The sequence below is a fragment of the Psammomys obesus genome, unplaced genomic scaffold (assembly GCF_907164565.1).
Source record: "Psammomys obesus unplaced genomic scaffold, mPsaObe1.curated_primary_1811, whole genome shotgun sequence".
Lineage (NCBI taxonomy): Eukaryota > Metazoa > Chordata > Mammalia > Rodentia > Muridae > Psammomys > Psammomys obesus.
The window spans coordinates 1,795,140-1,817,454 of record NW_026596466.1 but is presented as its reverse complement, the minus strand read 5'-3'; the positions used below and the strand labels follow the sequence as shown (position 1 = coordinate 1,817,454).

At 42.3% G+C, this 22,315-nt stretch overlaps 1 protein-coding gene across 3 annotated transcripts in view; it reads right to left on the bottom strand.

The window, feature by feature from the left end:
• Positions 1 to 22,315, bottom strand: part of Rnf216 (ring finger protein 216) — a 118,357-nt gene that overhangs the window by 80,132 nt on the left and 15,910 nt on the right. For 2 of the 3 annotated variants that reach the window (XM_055598517.1, XM_055598518.1), the window contains exons 3-9: positions 18,480 to 18,610; positions 15,569 to 16,375; positions 14,325 to 14,401; positions 12,101 to 12,203; positions 10,485 to 10,649; positions 4,701 to 4,815; positions 3,924 to 4,063 (exon numbers count right to left, since the gene is read on the bottom strand). In XM_055598517.1, coding sequence (XP_055454492.1) covers positions 3,924 to 4,063; positions 4,701 to 4,815; positions 10,485 to 10,649; positions 12,101 to 12,203; positions 14,325 to 14,401; positions 15,569 to 16,375; positions 18,480 to 18,610 — 1,538 coding nt within the window. The remainder of the gene's footprint in view (positions 1 to 3,923; positions 4,064 to 4,700; positions 4,816 to 10,484; positions 10,650 to 12,100; positions 12,204 to 14,324; positions 14,402 to 15,568; positions 16,376 to 18,479; positions 18,611 to 22,315) is intronic. The other variant, XM_055598519.1, reaches the window with a different exon arrangement.

The window sequence follows — 22,315 nt, the reverse complement described above, 5'->3', positions numbered from 1 at the left end:
TGATTTTATGAGGGCTGCCTGCCCTCAAAAGGTGCTGTGGGTTTCATCCTGTCTTCTGGAAAGAGCTGTCTCATCTGACCATCCTCCTGCTTTTCCATTTCTTTGATCTCACTGCCCTTTGACACAGTTCCTTCCTCTCTTTCTACTTGGGGAAACTCCCCTTCTCTGGTTCAGTCAATGGAATGAACCTATTTTTCCCCCTTTTCTATTTTTTGATTGCCAAGCCTCTCTAATTCCACCTGCATTTTTTCCAGTAGCTCAGCTACTCTTCTTTTTGTTTGTTTCGAGACAGGGTTTCTCTGTGTAGCTTTGGCTGTGCTGTACCCACTTTGTAGACCAGGATGGCCTCGAACTCAGAGATCCTCCTTCTCTTGCCTCCCAAGTGCTGGGATTACAGGTGTGTGCCTAGCTCCCGTATGTTATTAAAAATAAATAAATAAATAAACATCAGGGAAATAGGGAATGTTAACAGATTGAGTAAACTAACCAATGGATCTGTTACAGCCAGATTTTTGTTTTTGTTTTTGTTTTTTGAAACAGGGTTTCTCTGTGTACCCTTGACTGTCCCGGACTTGTGTGGTAGACCAGTCTGGCCTTGAACTCACAGAGGTCTGCCTGCCTCTGCCTCTGAGTGCTGGGATTATGGGCATGCATGCCCGGATACAGCCAAAAATTTAAATAGCACAACAGAGAAAGAGAAATTAGTATAGTGAAGGGCCAGTTGGTAGGTGAAGGTCAGTATGCTGATATAGAAGAACAGGTTTAATTTGAAGATGCGGTCAGAGAACAGTGTCATTTTACAGCTTCATGAGCTTGGGACAAAGTTGAAGATCCAAGAAAGAGGTTAGAAAGGCTAAGTATCTGCTCAACTAAGTACCAGAGTGTTTTAAAAAAGTCTCCATGTCATTATTTCAGAGCTACAGTAGGTATTACAAAAACCTTGCATTTTACACATTTTGCTCAATAGAGTCATTTCAAGATTTGGAGAAGTAACAAAAAACAACAAATACTGCCTCAGAATGCTTTATCAGAGATATTTCCATATGAAAGTAGTTTTTCTTAAGAGACAAGGTCTCAGTACACAAGGCCTTGAACTTGTGACGTCTTCCATGTAATAGGACTATAGGTTGTACACCACCATGACTGACTAACACTGGCATATTCTATTATTTTCTTGGTTGTCTGGGAATTGAACATAGGACCTCACACATGCTAAGTCAAATGTTCTCCCACTCAGCTATATTCTGGGCCTTCCCTTACTAAGTTATCTAGGCTAGCCTTGAACTTTTATTAATCCTTTGGCATTTGCCTCCAGGGTAGCTGGGATTTCAGTATCACACATGAATAATATTGGCATCCTAAAAAAAATATGAGTGCAGGGAGACTGCTAAGTGACCACTGCTTGCTACAAATTTAACACAGTTCAAAAACAAACAAAACAGGGCTGGAGAGATGACTCAGAGGTTAAAAGCACTGGCTTCTCTTCCAGAGGTCCTGAATTCAATCCCCAGCAACCACATGGTGGCTCATAACCATCTATAATGGTAATCTGGTGCCCTCTTCTGGCCTACAGACAACATGCAAACAGAACACTGAATATAAAATAAATATATTTTTAAAAACACTAATTAAAAATAGAAAACAACAAACTTTATTTTTATGAGAACGTGGCCGAAGGTGGTGTGCATTTTATCTGCACTACTTAGGTAAGGCTTTTCTGCCTTGTTATTTCCTGGCTGACAAAAGGCAAATTGCTTTTACTTTTTGCTGTGAGGCCTCAAGCTAGGAGCCTCTTATTGTTTCCCAAGGCAAGAGATTGCCTTGAATATCTCTCTTGGACCTACATTCACTGGCCCAGCGGCAACCCTTGACACATCTACTGCACACCCCTGGAAGTCTGGGCCTTCTTTTTTATTTATATTTAGAAAAATCACTGTCCTCAGATATGTTCTGTTCACAATTTTGTTTCCTACGTTCACATTTCCCACAATTAAAACATTTGGCATTTTAATATCAGAGACCTATAGCTATAGCTTGACTTATGGTACTGGCATGGTATATGTTAGAACCAATATCATTAGAATTCTTTCTTCATTTGTCTAAGGGCGGCATTTACTAACTGTGCCTTCAGTGGTCCTATGACTTATTTTACACTTTACACTTACATTTTCATATGCCAGAGTGTCTATCAACACCTGTCTTGTGTCAGGGTCAGATACGGTTTTATTTACTGCTGAGATTAATCTTTGTATTAACACCAGTGAAGGCTTTTCCAGAACCTTGTGTAATTTTTGTAGATGACATGACTTCTTTCCTGGTTGTTCAACTTTGTCCCAAGCTCTTTAAGCTGCAAAATGACACTGTTCTCTGACTGCCATCTTCAAACTGAACAAACTGTTCTCATATATCAGCATACTGATCTTCACCTACCAACGCTATTTTGAGTAGCCCAATTACTTAGTTTGTTTCACAGACGGTGAATGCATCATTGCCTTAGGCCCTTCATTTCTACAGGATACCATCCTATTTCATCATGACCTTGTGGATCAACCCCACTAGCAGGCATATGCTGTATACGTACTAGAAATGCTGTTGGTGATTTTTTGACCAAGGGCTGTCTGTCTTCCAAAGGTGCTGTGGGTTTCACCTTATCTCCTGAAAAAGGCTGTCTCAACTGACCATCCTCCTTTTCCATTTCGTTGACTTTACTGGCCATTGACACAGTTCCTTCTCCTTTTTCTACCTGGGGAAAACTCCCTCTCTCTGCACCTCAGTCACTGGGAATGAACCTATTTGTTCTCCTTTTTTTGTGTTTGACATTTTTCTTCTGCTTTCTGATTCCCAAGCTACTCTAATTCCATCCTTTCCAGTAGCTCAGTCAGTCTTCTAATTCCATCTGCACTTTTTCCAGTTGCTCAGCCAGTCTTTTATATACGAAATAACTCAAAATGAGGAAAAACAGAGAGAAAAAAATATTGCTAAAAACTATGGGGGATGTCTCAACAACAGCTTTAGGAAACACTCTTATCAGCTTTGTGAAACAAAGTATCTATCCCCTCTTTTTTTTTTCTGCCATTTGCTCTCTAGTACTTGAAAATCAAGATTCCCATTCTATCTACACACAATGATGGCCACATGTTTTTTAATACTTTTTTTTCCTTGAAACAGCCTGACAGGTTGGGCACTGAATGTAGCTTTTTTAGTAAAATGTTGCTTTTTAGGGTTTTTATATTTTATCTCTCCTAACAATATCTTGACTAGCACAGCTCAGCTCCTGGCTCAACTGTCTTCTCTTCTCACTCTTAATGTCTCTTATCTTTACTCTGCTCAATCTCTCTTCTTCTTCTCCTCTCTAGCCCTATTTAATCTTTTTTCTTCTTGCATCTACTGTCTTCTATGACCCTACTTTTCTGTCTCTTGGAAAGTACTCCTGCCTACTCCTCCTACTCCTCTCTCTTCTCTCAGCCTCTGCTGGCTTTTTGTATTTGTTTCCAGAAGTCCAAGAGCCACTGACACTGAAAAGCATAGGGTCATTTAAAGGGCCAGGTACATAAAACACTTTATAATACACAAACTAAACTTTACTGTGTAATTAACTACTCAAAACAAACAAACAGACAGACAGGAAAATATGGGTTGACACTGTAGCTCAGTAGAGACTAAGTGCAGCTTAGCCACCAGTATAAGAGGAAAACCAAACCCTCCAACTCAAGATTCACCTGCTTTAACTTAGCTTTCAGTGTTAGACTCAGAGGCTTGAACAACCATGCCTTTCTTTAAAAGAGGAGTGTATGTGGCACTAGTGATGGAAGTCAAGCTGAGCTACATCCCTAACTCCCAAAGGAACTCTTAAAGACATTCCCCAAAAGGGAACAAATTAGAACCCCAGAACCACATTCCAAGATCAGAGTTCAGCTTCCTACCTCTGCCATCTCTTTGACTTTCTGCTCATAGAATTCCTGCTCTTGCTGCACAGCTGGAAGGAGGGCCTGCTGGTCATAGGACCTACAATGTCGACGCTTATTTTCCAGAAAGAACATCCTCTTTTCTATTTTTATGTTACCTAGAAGACAAATAACAAAGTGAAATCACAGAAACAACTATTCACCAGGAATCCAAGCCAATCATTCTGTTTTCTAAAACCTAGCACCCCACCAGCCCTGTGTGACAGGACACTCTGGCTTCCCACAGCTCATATTACAGCTGCAGACTGCATGCTTCATGCTTAATCTGTGTAAGACTTTTGTCCTTCCTTTGTGAGCACCAACTGACAGCACTGCAGTGAGCATTAAGTCTATTACCCTTATAGGGACAGTGGCTTTACAGTTCTGAACTATTACAGATACAGCTAGAATGGCCTGTTTTTGTTTACTGTTCAATCTGCCAGTCAAGTATGTAATCAATTCTCACATCTCAAGAGCAGTGTTTGTCCATGATTAGCAACCTTTCTTGTTAGTCCACACTGGAAATTCTTCACTGAATACCCCTCCTGCTATAATGTACCTAAGGAAGGAGGGAGCCAACAACTGCAGCTACTATCTATGAACTGTGATGTGCTGTCCCAACAGCCCTAGGTAGTCACTCTTGTGCTTGCAAGCACACACGGCGAGTATGCTGCGTCCTACTTCCGTGACCTCACAGAAAAGAAAGTACCAGACCACAACTTTACATGCTATCACCAACACTCAGCTTCCCAGTACCTTGTTCAAATTTGAAATCTATGAAAGAATATTGATTCATTTCTTTCCTCTTTTTCCGCTTTCCACTGGCTTCAGGTGATAGCTCCTGCCATTTTTTAATGGCATCAGAAAAGGCCTAAAAATTGAGAAAGGGGAGATTAGCATCAACATAAAGAATAAACAAACGTAAGGCAGTCCCTGAATATCATCTTCCTTACAGTGCCAACTCTGCCCAGTGTGACAACACCAAAATGCTTTCTAACAGGTTAAGAGGCAATACAAGGAAATGAAAGCTATCCACGCATGAGTACAAGCTAAGTTACATGATACTTTGGTTCCACAGTGCAGCCTACAGTCACTCTCTAGTTTCCACTAAGCTTCCTTCCCTCGCACACCAAGGTTCCTTTCTGTATGCTACATCTGGAATCCTTAAACCAACGTCCCTCTTTTCTTCCCAACCCCAGCTTCGACATTTCTTAGACCTTTCCTATCAGAACTTACAAAGACCTCATTCCCCTTTCAGCTCTTAGCCCTAGCCTTCTTTACCTCTTTCTGGCCAAAGCAGCATCAGATGCTATTTCACCGCCCATTCTTCCATGGGTGTGAACAAAACTCAGATGCTGTGCTTCCATCCAATTTCTACTCAGCCCACAGGGTCCTCATCTCCCTGACCTCCCTGGCAGCATGCACGTGATAATGCTCCCACCCACTCTTCCTCATTCCCCTGCTGGTCCACCCCATCAGAGTCTACCTGACAGACTCTAGATATCTCAATGCTTGTCTGCCTTCTGCAAACTGTTATCTCTCAAAAATCCCATCCCCAGCCATTTCTCTAACTTTTTCTGTCCATTCAACCGCCTAATAAACTGGCTGCCTCACAAACACTTCCCATTAGAGTCACATCTTATTCTTTGCATGCAAGCCAGTTCTCTTTAGTTTTCCTCTCTCTAGCAGACAATGCTACTTTCTTCCATACCTCTGTTATGTCCTTACACACCCTGTATGTTTTTCTTTCAGAGTACATCTCAATCATTAAAGCATAATTTTTCGTTTGCTTCTCTATTTCAAGTAATTTTCTCTACCAGACTGTGAGCCTCTGAAGGACCAGGATGTTGCACAGGTTTACAGAGGAAAGGCTACACCAAGTCAAACTCAAAAAGGCTAGATTCGCAGACAGGGAAGTCTGGGAACTGAAGCTCTCTTCTTTGGCAATGCCACTTCATATAGGTTTGGAGAACGCTAAAGCCTGACTAAGGGCAACACCCATCATGCTACCTTTCTGCTCTCCGTTTGGTGTGGAACTTCCCATTTATTCTTTCAGAAATTTTTAAAGCCTCATGTGCACCAATCTTTGTTTTTTTTTCTTTTCTTTTTTTTTTTTTTCTGAGACAGGGTTTCTCTGTGTCGACTTGGCTGTCCTGGACCTCCTTTGTAGACAAGGCTGGCCTCAAACTCAGAGATCTGCCTACTTTTGCCTCCCTGAGTCATGCACCAATCTTAAAGTCGTATCTCAGTACTCAGCTGGAAGAATATTATGATTCATCAACTCTGGACTGGAGATGACTTAGCAGTTAAGATCAATGGCTGCTTTAGCGCACCTGGGTTTGATTTACCACACACACACGGTGGCTCACAATTGTAACTATGGCTCCAGGGAATCTGACACCTTCTTCTGGCCTCCCCAGGCACGGGACAAGCATATGGTGCACAGACATATATGCAGGTAAAACACTGTTATACTTTCCCATCATAACTGCATTTTACAGGTGAGACCATTAAAGCAGAGGTGCTATCTGGAAGGTGAGCTTGGAGCTCCTGAATGGTGGTGCACAGGTTTGGTGGCTCCTAAGAAGAGAGGAAAAAGGCTCCTGGCTGGAGCCCTACGGGGGTTGTTATTTCATTTACAAACTGGTTCTACACAGCAGTGGGAAGTCCCACTTAAAATGAACATTCAGTACTTGTCAGAAGACCATGATCTTTTAAAATGTCATATATAAATTAAGGGAGTCTCCAAGTTTTCAGTGTAACAGCTGTATTAGTAATCAGCACTTCCATTAGTTAGTCAACTACCTAGTTCTGTGGACCAAATATGCTCAGACTGCAGTCTACGAATGCCTGTGTCTATGCACCTCGGCGCACAGGTTACTTTCCTGACTCTTAGCTGTCTGCAGCATGGCTGAAGTGAAAGCATCTTTCCACCAAGGCTCTGGTCTAGTGACCTTTTAGCTTCTCCAGCTCTCTTACTTGCCCTTAGAGCACACTGTGCCCCCAAACAAACTAAAAGCTCTTTGGTAGGAAGCTATGCTGTGTCCTCTTTTTCTTTTTTCCTCCCTCCCTCCCTCTTCAACAGTGCTGGGGATAGAGCAAGGGCCGTGTGCACCGCGGGTGTACAATGCCCCACTGAGCTCCATTCTCTCTCTCTCTCTCTCTCTCTTATTTTTTTAAAGAAATAATTTTTATTTTACATTCTTTAGTATGAAGGTTGTCAGATCCCTTGGAACGGGTGTTACAGACAGTTGTAAGCTGCTATGTGGGTCCTTTGGAAGAGCAGACAGCACTCTTAACCACTGAGCCATCTCTCCTGAGCTGCATTCTTAACCCTACTCCATGATCCACTGATACCCAGATCGTCAGGGTCAGCCAAGTAAGAAATCAAAACACCTGCCTAGGAATGACAGGAGCTCAAAAATAATATTCTTTTACCTACTGCTTAATCTTTTTTTTTTTTTTCTGAATTTATTTACATGTATAAACTAAACACCCATTCATGTGATAGTTCTTCAGTCTGATAAGTTGTTTTCTCGAGACAGGGTTTTTCTTTGTAGCCCTAGCTGTCCTAGACGACTTTTGTAGACCATATCCCTGAACTCACAGCAATTCACCTGTCTCTTCTTCCCAAGTGCTGGGATTAAAGGCATGTGCCTAAAACATCTAAAACAAGGATCAAAGTTACCTAAGAGATACCTAGAAGACACAAAGTGAGAGAGAGAGAGAGCGAGAGAGCAACCAAGATGGTTTGGTGGTGTGCATCTGTATGCCCAGCACTTGTGGCTGAAGGCTAATAAGGAAAGAGGATCCTGAGTTTCAAGTTAGTAGACTACATTGCAAGTCCCTGTTGTATGTGTGTGTTGGGGCGGGGGAGAGCCAGTAAAATGGGCATGTTGATGCCTTGAAGACAAAGGGACAGGAAGAGACTTGAGTCTGGTAGAGGATGAGTAAAGGTGGGGAAAAAATGAGGGTAGAGGATGTTAACTCAGAACACGGCTGCTCTGGCAAGAGATCATATCCAAAGGCCTTCCAGCTCTTTATGATCCAGCTGGAATAAAAACATGCCTTTAATTCAGGAGACAGAGGCAAGCAGATCTGAGTTCAAGGCCAGCCTGGTATACAGCAAGTTTCAGGTAAAAAGAAAATTAAAAACAAAACAAAACAAAACAAAAAAAAGGTTAGGTCAAGGTCCAGGTGTGGTGGTACACGCCTTTAATCTCAAACAGTGATGGTAAATTTAGTTTGTACAGGACGCATCCATGTTTGAAGATAATGTCTAATTGACTGGGAGAAAAAGTGACAAAGCAGAGAAGATTTGACAGAATAGGATACAGTCAACTCTCATGAAAAAAAGAGAGGAAAGAGACGCTACTTAAGGGGCAATGCAGACAGAAAGGCAGTTTTACTTGGGACAGTAATGGAGAGACAGGTTGCAAAGAGAGAACTCAGGTGAAGACTGATTAATGAGTCAGGAGATTACAACAGATTGTTGGAGTTAGTTTGAGGCCAAGCAGAGCAATTCAGGGGCCGAGAAAAAAAATCCACATTGACTAAGTCAGCTGGGAGAGGAGTTTGAGCCAGAACATCTGGGTTGAACCAGCCAGCTCAGAGCTTAGTAAGAACAAAAAAGGGTGAGCTTATTCACCAGTAAGTCTCAGAGGCTGAAAACATTCCAGGCATAGGTTAGGTTGTTTGGAGGCTAGAAGTTTCCAGGACTAGGCCTAGGTTAGCAAAGGGAGGCATAATCCTCCAAGACAACAACTGAAAGCAGGCGAATAAAGGTCCCTTTTACAGATGACTGTTAAAATCCACATGACAGGAGAAATCTAGGGAGCCTGGGGAGTAGACACCTGGAGAGAGACCAAGTGAGAAAACAGATTAAAAGTTGACCTGCTCCATTAGAGGCTTTAAATGCTCCTTTGATATTCCTAGTGCATGAGCTAGGGCAGATAGTCTTATTTACCGTAGAATAACTGAGAAAAAAAGCTCAACAGGAAAAAGAAAATCAATTTTCAAGCTGGTGAAGCTCACAGGCCTGAGCATGCAAACCAAGACAGCCAGTCATAGTCAATCTTGGTTCAATCTGAAATCAACTCAAAGGAAAGCCTCTGGGCAGATATGTAAGGACTGAGAAAAGACACTCCCCTACACACAGTGGATAGCACCTTCCAGCAATGGTTCAGACATAAAGAGGCCCAAGGAAAAAGCTACTGTTTTGCCTTCTTACTTTTGCAACTTTCTGAAGAGTGCATCTAGCCTGCTGCTGCCACTACCACTGCCACCCTTAAATAACTACAAAAAACCCCTGAAAACTCAAGAAAGAAAACAGAGTAAAGAGTACATTATTTGTCTTAGTAGCAAATATATTCATTCCCAAAGTCAAAAGAAAAAAAAAAAAAAAAAAAAAAACTCTAAAAACAGAGATTTACCAAAAAATATGTGCATCAAAAATGGCATGTGAGCAAGATTTCCCAGAGTTTCAAAGGCAGTGGCAGGGGGATGTTTGAGGTCAGCCTGGTCTACAAGCAAATTTCAGGACAACCAGAGCTACAAAATGAGACCTTCTTCCCCCAAAGCAAGCAGGGTGAGGTGGTACATTACTTTAATTCTAGCATTTGGGATATAGAAGCAGGGGAATCTCAAGACCAGTCAATCCATACCAGTTCCAGGCTACACAGTAAGACTCCCCTGACTCCCCAAAAAAAGATGTTGCATTTAACAATATTTGATTTCTTAAAAAATACTTACTTTTATGTTATTTGTATGTTATGAATGTAGTGACCTCGGAGGCCAGAAGAACGTGTCAAGAGCCCCTGGACTTGAACTACAGATGGGCAGTAACTTGCTTACTGAAACTGTATGAGCTAGGTACCAGATTACAGCTTTACCCTATTATCCAGTTCTTCTAATGGAGGTATGAGAGATCCTTTCTGTACTCCAAGAAACTGAAGCTCAGTGTGTACCAGATATTTGCTCAAATCTCAGATCAGTAAGCAGCAGAATGTTTGAATTCAGGAGGAAAAAAAAGAATCACCTTTAAGTTTCATCATATTCAAGATCTAAAAATGTAGAAAAAAATGCAGGGGACACATGGACCAGCTGATGACATCTGGAGATACAGATGACAAAAATCCAGACTCTTGAAACTTATAGAATAAATAACTATTTTTCTTCAACAAACAAGCTTTAAGAAATACATAAAGGAGGAAGGAGCCATGAGAACCTACAGATAAAGACTTACGCAACCAATGGCCCTAAACAAGTTTAACTCGGAGCTTGATCTCACCGACACCCACCGCACTCCAGGACCCCAGCTTTCTACAGTGCGAGTATCATCCCACAGGCTTGTCAATGTTTGGGACCTCCTGCTTCTAAGTAGCGCTTCTGCTCACCAGGCAGTGCTCCCTCATCAACCGCTATTTCCCTGACAAACTCTGAAGCTCTCTGCTACCACAAGTCCCACCTCTGTATTCTATACCTCTTCTGCCTCTGCACAAGAATCGAGGAATGACTCCAGAAGGAAGCCCAAGGGTGTACCTTTCGGGTGATTGCATAGTGTCCTTTGAGCTCATGTAGGGCCCACTTGATGTCCTGGCTGCTGAGCATCTTGAAATCAGCCATCAAGAGGTCAGCAGCTTGGATGAAGCAGCGCTGGTCAAGTGGAGTCAGTTTGGAATAGTCAAAAAAATCTATTTTAGGCAACTGAAATGAGACAAAAAGCATAAAGTTAGAGATGAGATAGCACATTCCTCCACAAGGAGGATGACAACAGGCTGGATAGAAGGCACAACAGTTAAAAACATTTGCTGTTCTGCCAGAGGAGCTGGGTTTGATTCCCAGGACACACATCAGGCAATTCATAGCTACCTGTAACCCCAATTTCAGGGAAGTCAATGCTCCGTTTGGTCCCCATGGTACCTGCATGCACACCATGGTGCACATAAACATACTCAGTCCCGACCCCCAAAAATAAACAAGACGGACAGTGGTGGTGCTCCCTGTAAGCCCAGCACTCAGGAGGCAGAGGAAGGAAAGTCTCTGTGAGTTTGAGGCCAGCCTGGTCTACAGAACTACAGCTAGTTCCAGGACAGCCAAGGCTACATAGAGAAATCCTGTCTTAAAACAAACAAACAAACAAACAAAAACTCACAATAAATAAATCTTTAAAAAAGTATATATTACAGGAAAGAATCTTGTTTGTCCTCATAATTATAAAAGGACCAGACTGAAATAAAAAAGAAGAAACGGTACATGTCTGTAATTCTGGTACTATAGAAAATTAAGGGGGTGGTCGTGGTGATGTTCAGTGCAAGGCCAGCAGAGGTCACACATTAAAAAAATCATCTGGGGGGGGGGGTTGTGTCACACAACATACTCAACATTAGTTTGTATCACAATTATTGACTAATAATCAGTTTTGAAGCTTTTGACAGTTTGATATGGGATTTGGATAAATTGGTTAAACGCACACCCTGTAAGAATGGCTATCTGCATGCTAAAATATTTTCAGGGAAGTGCTGTAATTGTTTTGGAGCTTTGGATACTTAGGATGAAAGTATTCTAATAAACAGCAATAGACGACAGATTCAATACCTTAGCTATGAGAAAATTTTAATAGTACTAGTGGTAGGTATACCAACAACCGAGGGGAAGGATTTCAATTTTTATATACATTCACAATTATAAAACATTAGAAAAACTCTTAGAACAGCAAAAAGAATCTTGACTAGTTCTTTCCCCTTTTGAGGAACTTGCTCTGTAAGATTACAGGCACAGAATTTGCTTAATTATTTTTGTTTGTTTGTTTTGTTTTTCGAGACAGAGTTTCTGTGTGTAGCCCTGGCTGTCCCAGAACTTACTTTGTAGACCAGACTGGCCTCAAAATCAGAGATTCCTCTACCTCTGCCTCCCAACTGCTGGGATTAAAGCTGTGTGCCACCATACCTGGCACTTAATTCTTTATGGGAATAAGATAGAAGTAGTAAAGAGAGAAAAAGAGTCCAGGGAGTTCTGCAAACATTCTGAAATCCTATTTTCCCTGCTTGCCTTTAAAGCCCTGTGCGAACAGCACTTTGTTGCCTTCAAGATGGTAAAGAAGGCAGCAGTAAGAGCAGATCAGGTACAAGCCCAACAAAGCCACAAGGGATACTTGCCTTTATGTCATCTTGGCTGGCAAGCAGGCTGCTGCTGGGGTGGATAATCATTCGGTCTTCTCTCTTTGGATAATCTGGGTTTTCCAGAAGAAAATTACAAAGTCTGCAAAAAAACCCCACATAATGTTACTTTCACAGTACTTTCTAAATCCCATACTTGCCCACTGAATCATATAAAACGGTTAAAAAAATTTCTCTAGAGACACAGGACAACTAAATTATCAAGAAATTAAGATGTACCAGTGGGGGCACACTCCTATAACCCCTACACTCAGGCAGTTGAGGCTGGGAGATCTCACACTTGGGCACTGCTTCATCTTAGGAGCGGGGGAGGGAAAGAATTAAGATGCAGTACCCCAGAACAACTAAGGACAGCGGGTCTCTGTTTTCACTTCATGGATGTGGTGGGACACACGTATGACACCAGCTCTCAGGAGGCAGAGGAGTCTTAGCTCTAAATCAGCTGAGCTGCACAGCAAGACTCTAACTCAAACCAAACCAAACCAAACCAAAGAGCACACTGACAAATGTAGACTCCTCTGAGTCCAACTCCCAAGAGAAGTCACTGAAAGGACTAACACTTAAGCTGCACGGAACAAGAGAGCATAGAAGGAAAAGTAGCTACTCTTCAAGAAAACTATGAGCATATAAATGGGAGTAAGTATGTATTTGCACTCAAAATCAAACACGTTTGCTAGGAGGTTTGGTTACTGAGCAAATAATGAACTGAGATGACAATGCTCTTTGCAAGCCTGTGGTAAAGAAGCTTCTAGGCATGGGAATCAGGCTCAGCTCATTAGTTAACTCCAAGACTCAGGACAGATTCTCTTCATAACAAACCCATGAGGCTTTCTCTAGTCACTGGTAAATATACTTCCCTACATCAGTGTTGAAATACTTCAAAGCTAAGATGAGGTAGCACAAGCAAACCCACCATGACACATCAGTGTGAAGACTCAATCAAAGCCAACAGTCTAGGCTCTTCACCCAGTAACCAAGCCAAATCAGAAGGCTGGACAGAGGACAGACAGCACAGTAGTCAGTGCTGAGGCTGGCCTGGGTGGGGCTCAACAGCACAGTGGCAGCTCATAGCAAATTAAGATTTTTCTCTGTGTTTTCTCCTTCCCTTGCTTGGGCAAATTTGTAGGACGACTTCTTCCTTTCAACACTCTCACCCAGTTCCTTTCTTGTCCAATGTCAGTACTAACAGCATGGTGGCCCTAACAGCATGATCTATGTGGCCAGAAGAGAACAGAGAAAAGGTGTCCCTTTCTAGGCTCCTCTTCTCACCTGGGTGGCAGTGAGAAGACCTACAAGGGGTATCGTATGTTGGGAACAATGAGAAGTCGGGTACAGTGGCATACATTGTAAATCCCAGCACTCAGGTGGGAGAGGGAGCTGAGCTCCAGGTTGGCCAAGGCTACATGGTAAGACCCTGTCCCAAAAAACAAATCAAAGAACAGGATCATTTAAAAAGTGTGAGAACTAGCTGCATGTATCTCTTCAAAGTCTGGCTCAGGCCTTTCCTCTGCCAGTCTGTTCAGTCAGAAAAGAACTGCTGTATGATTTCATGGATATGATATGCCTAGAATAATCAAATACCCTGAGACTAAAAGTATGGTGAGCTTCAGAGATGGGAAGGGGATGAGGAAGTTAAGTGTTTGATGGGTAGTGTCAGTTTGAGAAGATGATACAACTTATGGAGAGCAACAGTTGAGAGGGCTACTCAATAATGATAAATGTGTTTAATGCCAGTCAAGTGTATGCTTCAAAATGGCCAAAATGTAATCTATATTTTATCATCAAAGAGAGAGAGAGAGAAAGGGAGTGTGGTGGTTTGAATAGGCATTGGCCCCATACACTCATGTGTTTGAATGCGTGGCCCATAAGTAGTGACCTTATTAGAAGCTTCTGTCTTGTTGGAGATATGGCTTTGCTGGAAGAAGCTTGTCACTGTGGGGTGGGCTTTGAGGTCTCCTATGCTCAAGTTCTGCCCAGTGTGGACATACAGTCTCCTTGCTTTGTGTGGATCAAGATGTAGAACTCTCAGCTCCAGCACCACGTCTGCCCGCAGGCTGCCACGCTTCCCACCATAATGATAATAGAATAAACCTCTGAAACTGTAAGCCAGACCCAATTAAGTGGTTTTCTTTGTAAGAAGTCTCTCGAGATCAGTGAAACCCTAAGACAGAAAGAGAGAGGGGAAGCATGGTAGAATACTTACACATTCAAGTCATAGTAATTCTTCAAATGAATTATCTCTTCAACGTATCCATTTGCTACATCTGGAAATCTTGCTTCCTGGAAAGGAGTAAATAGTATTTATATATTGTTCCTTTGAATGGTTTTGGAAGGCAATAAAAATAAATGGCATAAAGTATATAAAATGCCTGTAGACCAGAAAAATGGCTCTAACGCAACTCTGACTGGCTTAAAAATCAGCCCCTACCGTTGGGCAGTGGTGGCGCATGCCTGTAATCTCAGCACGCAGGAGTTAGAGGCAGGTCGATTTCTTCGATTTCAAAGCCAGGTTGATCTACAGAGTGAGTTCCAGGACAGCCAAAGCTACACATAGTGAAACCATGTTTCGGAAAAAAAAACAAAAACAAAAACAAAAACATAAAGGGGGTGAGTGGTTCAGAGCTACTGTTAAGCGCACTGGCTTCCAGAGGAGCCAGTTTCAATTCTTGGCACCCATGTAGCAGCTCACAACTGTTTGTAACTCCAGTTCTGGAGGATCTGACAACCTCACACAGATATACACGTAGGCAAAACACCAGTGTACAAAAATAAAATAAATAATTTTATAAAATCAGCCCCTAGCTCCCAGATTAGAGGGTAGAGATGAGGCCTAGAAAAGCCTTAGAGGTCATCTGTCCTCTGTCTCATTTTATAGTTTATTCTCCATTCTCCCAACAAATACTAAGTGTGCAGGACAGGGATAATAAAGGTACAATCCCCATTCCTGCTGTCAAGCTCACACCAGTGAATCAGGATTAAAATCTCAGAGAAGGCTGATCTCAGAAAACAAGGCCTGCTCTCTGCTGCAGGTATCCTACAGAATCACGGCTATTAAAATGACTGATGCCCTGGAAACACAATGCTACTTCACTCAGTGGTCAGAGATTTATAATGCCCACAGAAGATAGTGGCTGCTGATGGCCCTGATCTAGGAGATCCAATAAAGAGTGAAATAAGGCCTTTGAGAAACAGGAGTTTAAAGGAATGCCAGCACCAGGCACCACGATGGTAGCACCAAAAACAATTCCTGACAGTAGACTGAAGTCTGGGTTTTAGGTTGTAGAGATATTTGAATTCCTTTCTTTCAGCCTACATATGCACTTCTTATGAAAATAAAGTTTATGCACAGCATTTCTTTGTTTACTGCAATGTCAGAAAACATAGTATAATATCAGTCTTAACAGTACAGTACTATTTAAGTGTCATAATAACAAGAAATAAACTTACTGTTTCTTTCACTAATAGTGCAATGAGTTCCTTATCCACTCCAGCAGCCTCTTGTCCCCACATGTTTTCCAGGTTGGCCTCCTGAGAGGCTGGCAGGGGGAAGGATGGCCCAGGGTCTTCATCAATTGCCAACTGCTGATCTTCAAGTTCTCCTAGAGGATGGGCTGGCTGTGGAGAAGCAGGGCCTGGAATACCCTCCTGCTGGGGTTCCGGCCTTGGAAAAGCTGGCTCTGGGAAATCATGGCGGAAGAACATTGGGCCCATTTCTGATTCAGAATGTCGCTCTTGAGGCACAACCTGGTTTGTTCTCTCCTGAGGCTGTGAATTCAGAGCCTGGAAGTAGGGATGGTCAAGCCAGCACTCCTCTTCTATCACCTGGTCATCTGAGGCAGCTGGCTCTCCAGGATTTGATAAGAGATCTGTTTCTGAGTCTTCAGATGATTGGTTCTGAACTTCCAAAGGCTCACTTTCTGGGAAAAGAAGGTCATTTTCTCCCAATATAATGACTTTCTGTTCCAATCTGGGGTTAACAACGTTGTTTGTTGTCTGCTTATTGCTTGGCCCAGGTTTGGCGGCTTCTTCTTTTTTGCCACTCCCAAGATCCACAAATTCACCATAGTCATCCTCAGAATCATCCTGCGCCCCAGAACCAAACAATGAGTTGTTACAAAAGGAAAAATAGTTGTGGATATCTGCTTCAAAGTGTGCTCTAGATTTTCTAGGCCTTTCTTCTCCCAATCTGTTCAGATCTTGCCATTGGGCAGCTGGTTTGATGAGATTGGGTCGGGATGTCTGAGGTTTATGTGTCTAAGAAGAAAATAAAATTTTAATAATAAAAATTCAATTTTCTTCCTGTATCTATGTCTGCTTCTGGACTTATACTGAAAGGACAGGAAAGAAACAAAACCAAAAGCATCCCCTGAGGGAAAAAAAAAAAAAAAAAAAAACCACTATCTTTTTTTTTTTTTTGGAGATAGGGAAAGGTCTCACTGTGTACTCCTGGCTGGCCTGGAACTCATAAAGATCCACCCGCCTCTGTCTTCTAGGCACCGGGATTAAGGGCGTCGTCATCATAAACAGAGTTCACATTTCTTTTAATACTGAAAACTGATCATGCTACAGTATATGTAGGACTCTACGTAGAGGCTGGGGAGACAGCTCGCCCCAGTGGTTAAAGTGTTTGGCATGTAAGCACAAGGACCCGAGTTTAATGACCAGTCCAGATAAAATGCTGGCTGGGCAGTACATGTGTGTGATCCCAATGTCAAGGAGGCAGAGACATGCAGATTGTAATAGCCTAACCAGCCAGTCTAGCCAGAGTGGGGAGTTCTAGGTTCACTGACAAGACACTGCCTCAAAAAACTTAGGTGGAGAACAAGAGAGGAAGCCAGCAACCCCTTAAAGTTTCTACACGTACACATAAGTGAACGGACTTTCACAGGCGTCCACGTACTCGTAACAGAGACATAGGCACACACACAGATAGACAGGATTCAAGAAAGTTTCTAAATGATTCAGCAACTCTACTTCTTGTATATGCAAACAGAAATAAAAGCATACAGTCACACATAAACCTTTACATGAATATTTACAGCAGAACTGCACACTTCATGATAGGAAAAATACAACTGAAAAGACCATCATCTGTTGTATATATAAACAGGATATCTCAATTTACACTAAAACCATTTGCGTAATCTACAAGCATGCATAGTATGTTTGCAGCCATGAAGTTGTAATGTGATGTAATTAAGAGGATAAACATGCAGTTGGGCATGGTGGCTCATGCTTTTAGTCCCAGCACTAGGGTGGGGCGGGGTGGGGTGGGGTGGGCGGGCAGAAGCAGACAGAGTTGGAGGCCAACCTGGTCTACAAAGTGGGTTCTATGACAGCCAAGGATACTCAGAGAAACTGTCTCAACAAAATAAAACAAAACAAAGAAACAAATGACTAAAGTAGTAAAGGAACCACATAATAAAACTATAAAGAAATCCATGCCTGAGAAAAACAAATGGAAGCCCCACCAGGTAAATTTCAGAGCTGTTTCTTCGGTAAAGAAAATGAATTAAACCAAGAGAATGAGTTACAAAGATGACTTCACTGTTAAAGAGTACTTGCTGCTCTTCCAAAAGACCAGTTTGGTTCTCAGAGGCAACCAACCTCTGGCAGTTTACAAATGCCTGTCACTCCAACTCCAATGACTCTGATGCCCTCTTTTGGCCAAGGGCAATTCATTCACATGTGGCATTCATTCTCACAGACACATAAAAATAAATCTTAAGAAAAATCATTAAAAAGAAGGAAGGGAAAACAATAGTTAAACTTATCAAATCAAGAAACAGGAGAAATGCCCAGTGTGGTAGTACATTCTTAATCCCAGCATTCAACTCAGGAAAGAGAGGTAGGAGAGTCTATGTAATTTCCAGGTCAGCCGGACCACATGATGAGACCAGACCAAGAAAAGAAAGAAAGAAAGAAAGAAAGGAAGGAAGGAAGGAAGGAAGGAAGGAAGGAAGGAAGGAAGGGAGGGAAAAGAAAAATGGGGACACAAATACTCAAAATAGAAAAAGAAACTAGAAAAACTATAATAAAAGTAAAAAGGACAGGCTTTAAACTGTTTTCTATTTATATATTCCAAACCATAAAGAAATAAAGCCAGCATCAAGTTCATAAAAATGTTATCAAAAATAGCCTATGTGGTGCTAGAGACACTTGAGAACTATAAAGGCATTAAGTTCTATATAATAGTAAGGCACATCATATATAATACGGTAACTGCCAAGTAAGAGCAATAAAGCACGAACAGAGATAGTAGGACATAGAAACACACCACATACAGCTCTACAGCTAAGGGCAGAAGAGACAGAGGGGAACGGGCTGTTCTCAATAGAGGCAGCTTGAAAACACTCACTTCTGTCAGGATGACATCATCATCCAGGTCGTCTTCATGTTGCTCAGTAGCTGGGGTAACCAGCATTGGAATCCCTTCCTCATCAGAGGAGTCAGATATGGTGATGGGTCCATCTCTGACACCTATCCATTCTACAGGGAGGTAGAAAATATGATCACTGCAGGGTCAGCACAGCACATTCCATCTCCACATTCACCATTGACCCAAGCCACAGCCACATTCAAGGCTACTAACAGTTAATTTAGCAGCTCAAGTGCACAGGTTCAAGTAATAATAACTATTTCCATGTTGATTTTTGCCAATGACACTGAGAAATGCCAGACAGAGCGCTCAAGATGTATCAAATTTTTCTTATGTTCAATAGGAGAAATCTGAAGGGTTTTCGCTTTTTTTGGTTTTGTTTTGTGACAGGGTCTTGTGCGATACTCATGGCTGGCTAGCGGGCTGGCTTGGTACTATGCAGACCAGACTAGTCTCAAGTTCCTGGTAATCCTCCACCTCAGCCTTCTGAGTACCAGGAATACAGGCTTTTAATGTGTTCATAACAATCTTTTTAGTTGGGTGCATTGGTGCATGCCTGAGACTGTAGCACTTAGGAAGATCAGGAGTTCAAGGCCATTCTCTAGGCATAGAAAGTTATAGAAGCCAGCCTGAAGCAGTGAGATTTTGTCTCAAAAAACAAATATAAAACCAACTCTCCTGAATGAATTATGTCCTCAGGAAACTGCAAATTTCTTTTTTTCATATATGAAATTGTTTTATTACACTGTCATAGAACTGCCAGTTTCTTTAGACTCCCCATGTTTATTCCTCATAGAAATGAAAGACTTTCATTAATTTAAACATCTGAAAGAATTATCACTCAAAAATAGTAATATATTCAATTAAGATTTAAAAGTCAGCTTACTTTCCATGTAAACTTTAACCAAGCATTTATATTTTAACACTTACTTAGCATCTACCAAGCAATCATCTGGCATCTGTGACGGGGTAATTTAACTTGCCTCCTCTCTTTAAGTGGAACCACAGCTGGTTAAATCCAAACACCCAGTTCTGCAGGTGAAGAGGGCTGACAACAGTTGTTCGTGGGCGTGTGCGGACCCATCCCTGGAGACTGCTTTCCATGTTGTGTAGTGATATCTGTTGTTACATTTCTCTTGTAGAAAGCATTTCACTATTATTATTTATTTGACTGTGAAGGCCCGAGGTGGAATATTGGCCATCCTCAATTATTACTCTCTACCTTATTTTCTGACAGTCATTCACTAAACCTGGAACTCTAGACTCAGCCACACTGAATGGCAGGGAGATCTTGGGATCCCTCCTGTCTCTAAATCCCAGAACTAGGAATACAGATAAACTGTGCCTGGCCTTAATTTTTTTTAAATAAATAAATAAATCTTTGTGGTACATATTAACACATGAGTTTGTGTGTGAGTGACAACAGGGCTCAGAAATTATGACACAGAACAGCACGAACAGTTGTTAGTTCTTGCTTTCCACCTTGTCCAAGATCTCTTTCATTGCCTGGGTATACCAGACTAGCTGGCTTGCAAGGTTCTGGACATTCTCCCATCTTGCTGTAGAACCACCCGGACTGCCAGAGAAAAGGACATTGCAGCCAGTCCTGAAGAGATCTGATAAGCTAAAGTCAGATGGAAGGGGAGGAGGACCTCCCCCATCAGTGGACTTAGGGGCAGGAGGAGATGAGGGAGGGAGGGTGGAATTGGAAGAGGATGATGAGGGGGCTACACTGGGATACAAAGTAAATAAACTGTAATTAATATAAGAAAAAAAAAAAAGAACCACCAGGATTATAGAGATACACTATCACGATTGGCTTTCTGTGGATTCAGGGGGAAGGAACGGGGAAACCAAACTCAGGTTCTGCTCAACAGGCAATTTTGCTCTCTGAGCCATCTTTCCAGGGCTTTGTGCACACTAGGAAAATGCACCATCACAGAGCTATATCCCTAGCCCTAACTTTGTTTTTCCTTTTAGACAGGGTTCTACACTGTAGCTCAGGAACTTACTGTACAGCCTAAGCAAGCAAACACTACAAAAAAAAAAAAAAAGGGTCTAGCTCCATGAACTGTCACCATCTTGACAGATTCAGGGAATATTTGTCGCCCACTGGCAGCCTTCTTTGCCTGTTCCCATCACTGCTCTCTCTTCTCAAAGGCTTCGAGCTCTACAGATTAGCTTTGGGGCTGTAGGTAGGGACTCTTCTTCTGTGTCCGGCTCCCTGCAAATCACATGATTGGATACACCCATATTGCTATGACGACAGTTCTATTTGTTTCCTGTGAATCTGCTCTGTGAATATATCATAAGTAAGTCGTTCCTCCCTTGATGGACATGGTGTTAATATGAGCTATTTTGGATGTTATATACATGCTTTGGTGTGCGCATTTCAGTTGGGAACACTCTAGGAATGGAATGCTCAGTCACGGTAAACATATGTTCAATCTCAGGAGACACACTGTACTGCTAAGCTGATGCAACAGAAACACATGGTCTGCAAGGCAGTACTAACTACTTGGACCTGAATATTTGTTGATCCCTGACTTGGACTCAATTTCCCAGCTCTACTTGATATATAACACATGCACTTTGAGGCCTCGTTTTCTTTAAAAACATAGATTTCCACTGTGATGGGTTAGTCTGAAATATTCTTTTTTTCAAGACAAGGTTTCTCTGTGTAGCCCTGGGTGTCCTCGAACTCAGAGAGATCCACCTGCCTCCGCCTCCCTGAGTGCTGGGATTATAGGCATGTGCCACCATGCCCAGCTAACATTCTTCTAATAAGAACTTGTGGGGCTGGAAAGAAGGCTCAGTGATTAAGAGCATTGGCAACTCAACCAGAGGTGCTGAGTTCAAGTCCTGGCACTCATAGGCTCACAACTATCTATAATGGCATTCAATGCTTTCTTCTGTTATACAGTCATACATGCACGCAAAACACCCAATACATAAATAAATCTCAAAAACAACAACACCTTGTAATTGATTTATGTCTTAATTCCAATATGCTGGGCAAAAGAATTATAGCCAAAAAAAAAAAGTGTACTCTGGTTCCTTTTACAGGAAACTGAATAATGACACAAAGTAGATGAGTGGCCTCCTGCACTCCAGATGGAGTAAGGAGCTGCAAAGAAGCACAGAAGAGTCTTCAGAAGGTAGCAGAAATGCTCTGCTGGCATTCTAAGGCTGTAAGTTCCTTTTTCAGAACTCTTAAGGAAAAAAACAGACTCTGTGCTGGACTCACACAGTCTGAACCACCAACCAGAGCATGGACCTAAACTCCCTACACGTATGTAGCAGATGTGCAGCTTGTCGTCACATGGGTCCCTTAACAATGGAGTAGAAGCTGTCTCTGACTCTGCTGCCTGTCTTTGGATCCCTTTCCCCTAGCTGCCTTGTCTGCCCTCAGTGGGAGAAGATGCCAGTCCTGCTGTGACTTGAGGTGCCGGGGTGAGCTGATACCCCTTAGGGGCCTCCCCTTCACTGAGGAGAGGGAAGAAATGGTGTGAGAGCAAGACTGGGAGGAGAGAAGGGAGGGGGCTGGGATCAGGCTATAAAGTGATTAAATGAATAAAATTAAAAATAAATAAGCTGGGTTGGTGGCGCATGCCTGTAATCTCAGCACTCAGGAGGCAGAGGCAGGCAGATCACTGTGAATTTGAGGCCAGCCTGTTCTACATAGTGAGTCCAGGACAGCCAGAGCTACACAGAGAAACCCTGTCTCAAAAAAAGAAAGAAAGAGAGAAAGAGAGAGAGAGAGAGGAAGGAAGGAAGGAAGGAAGGAAGGAAGGAAGGAAGGAAGGAAGGAAGGA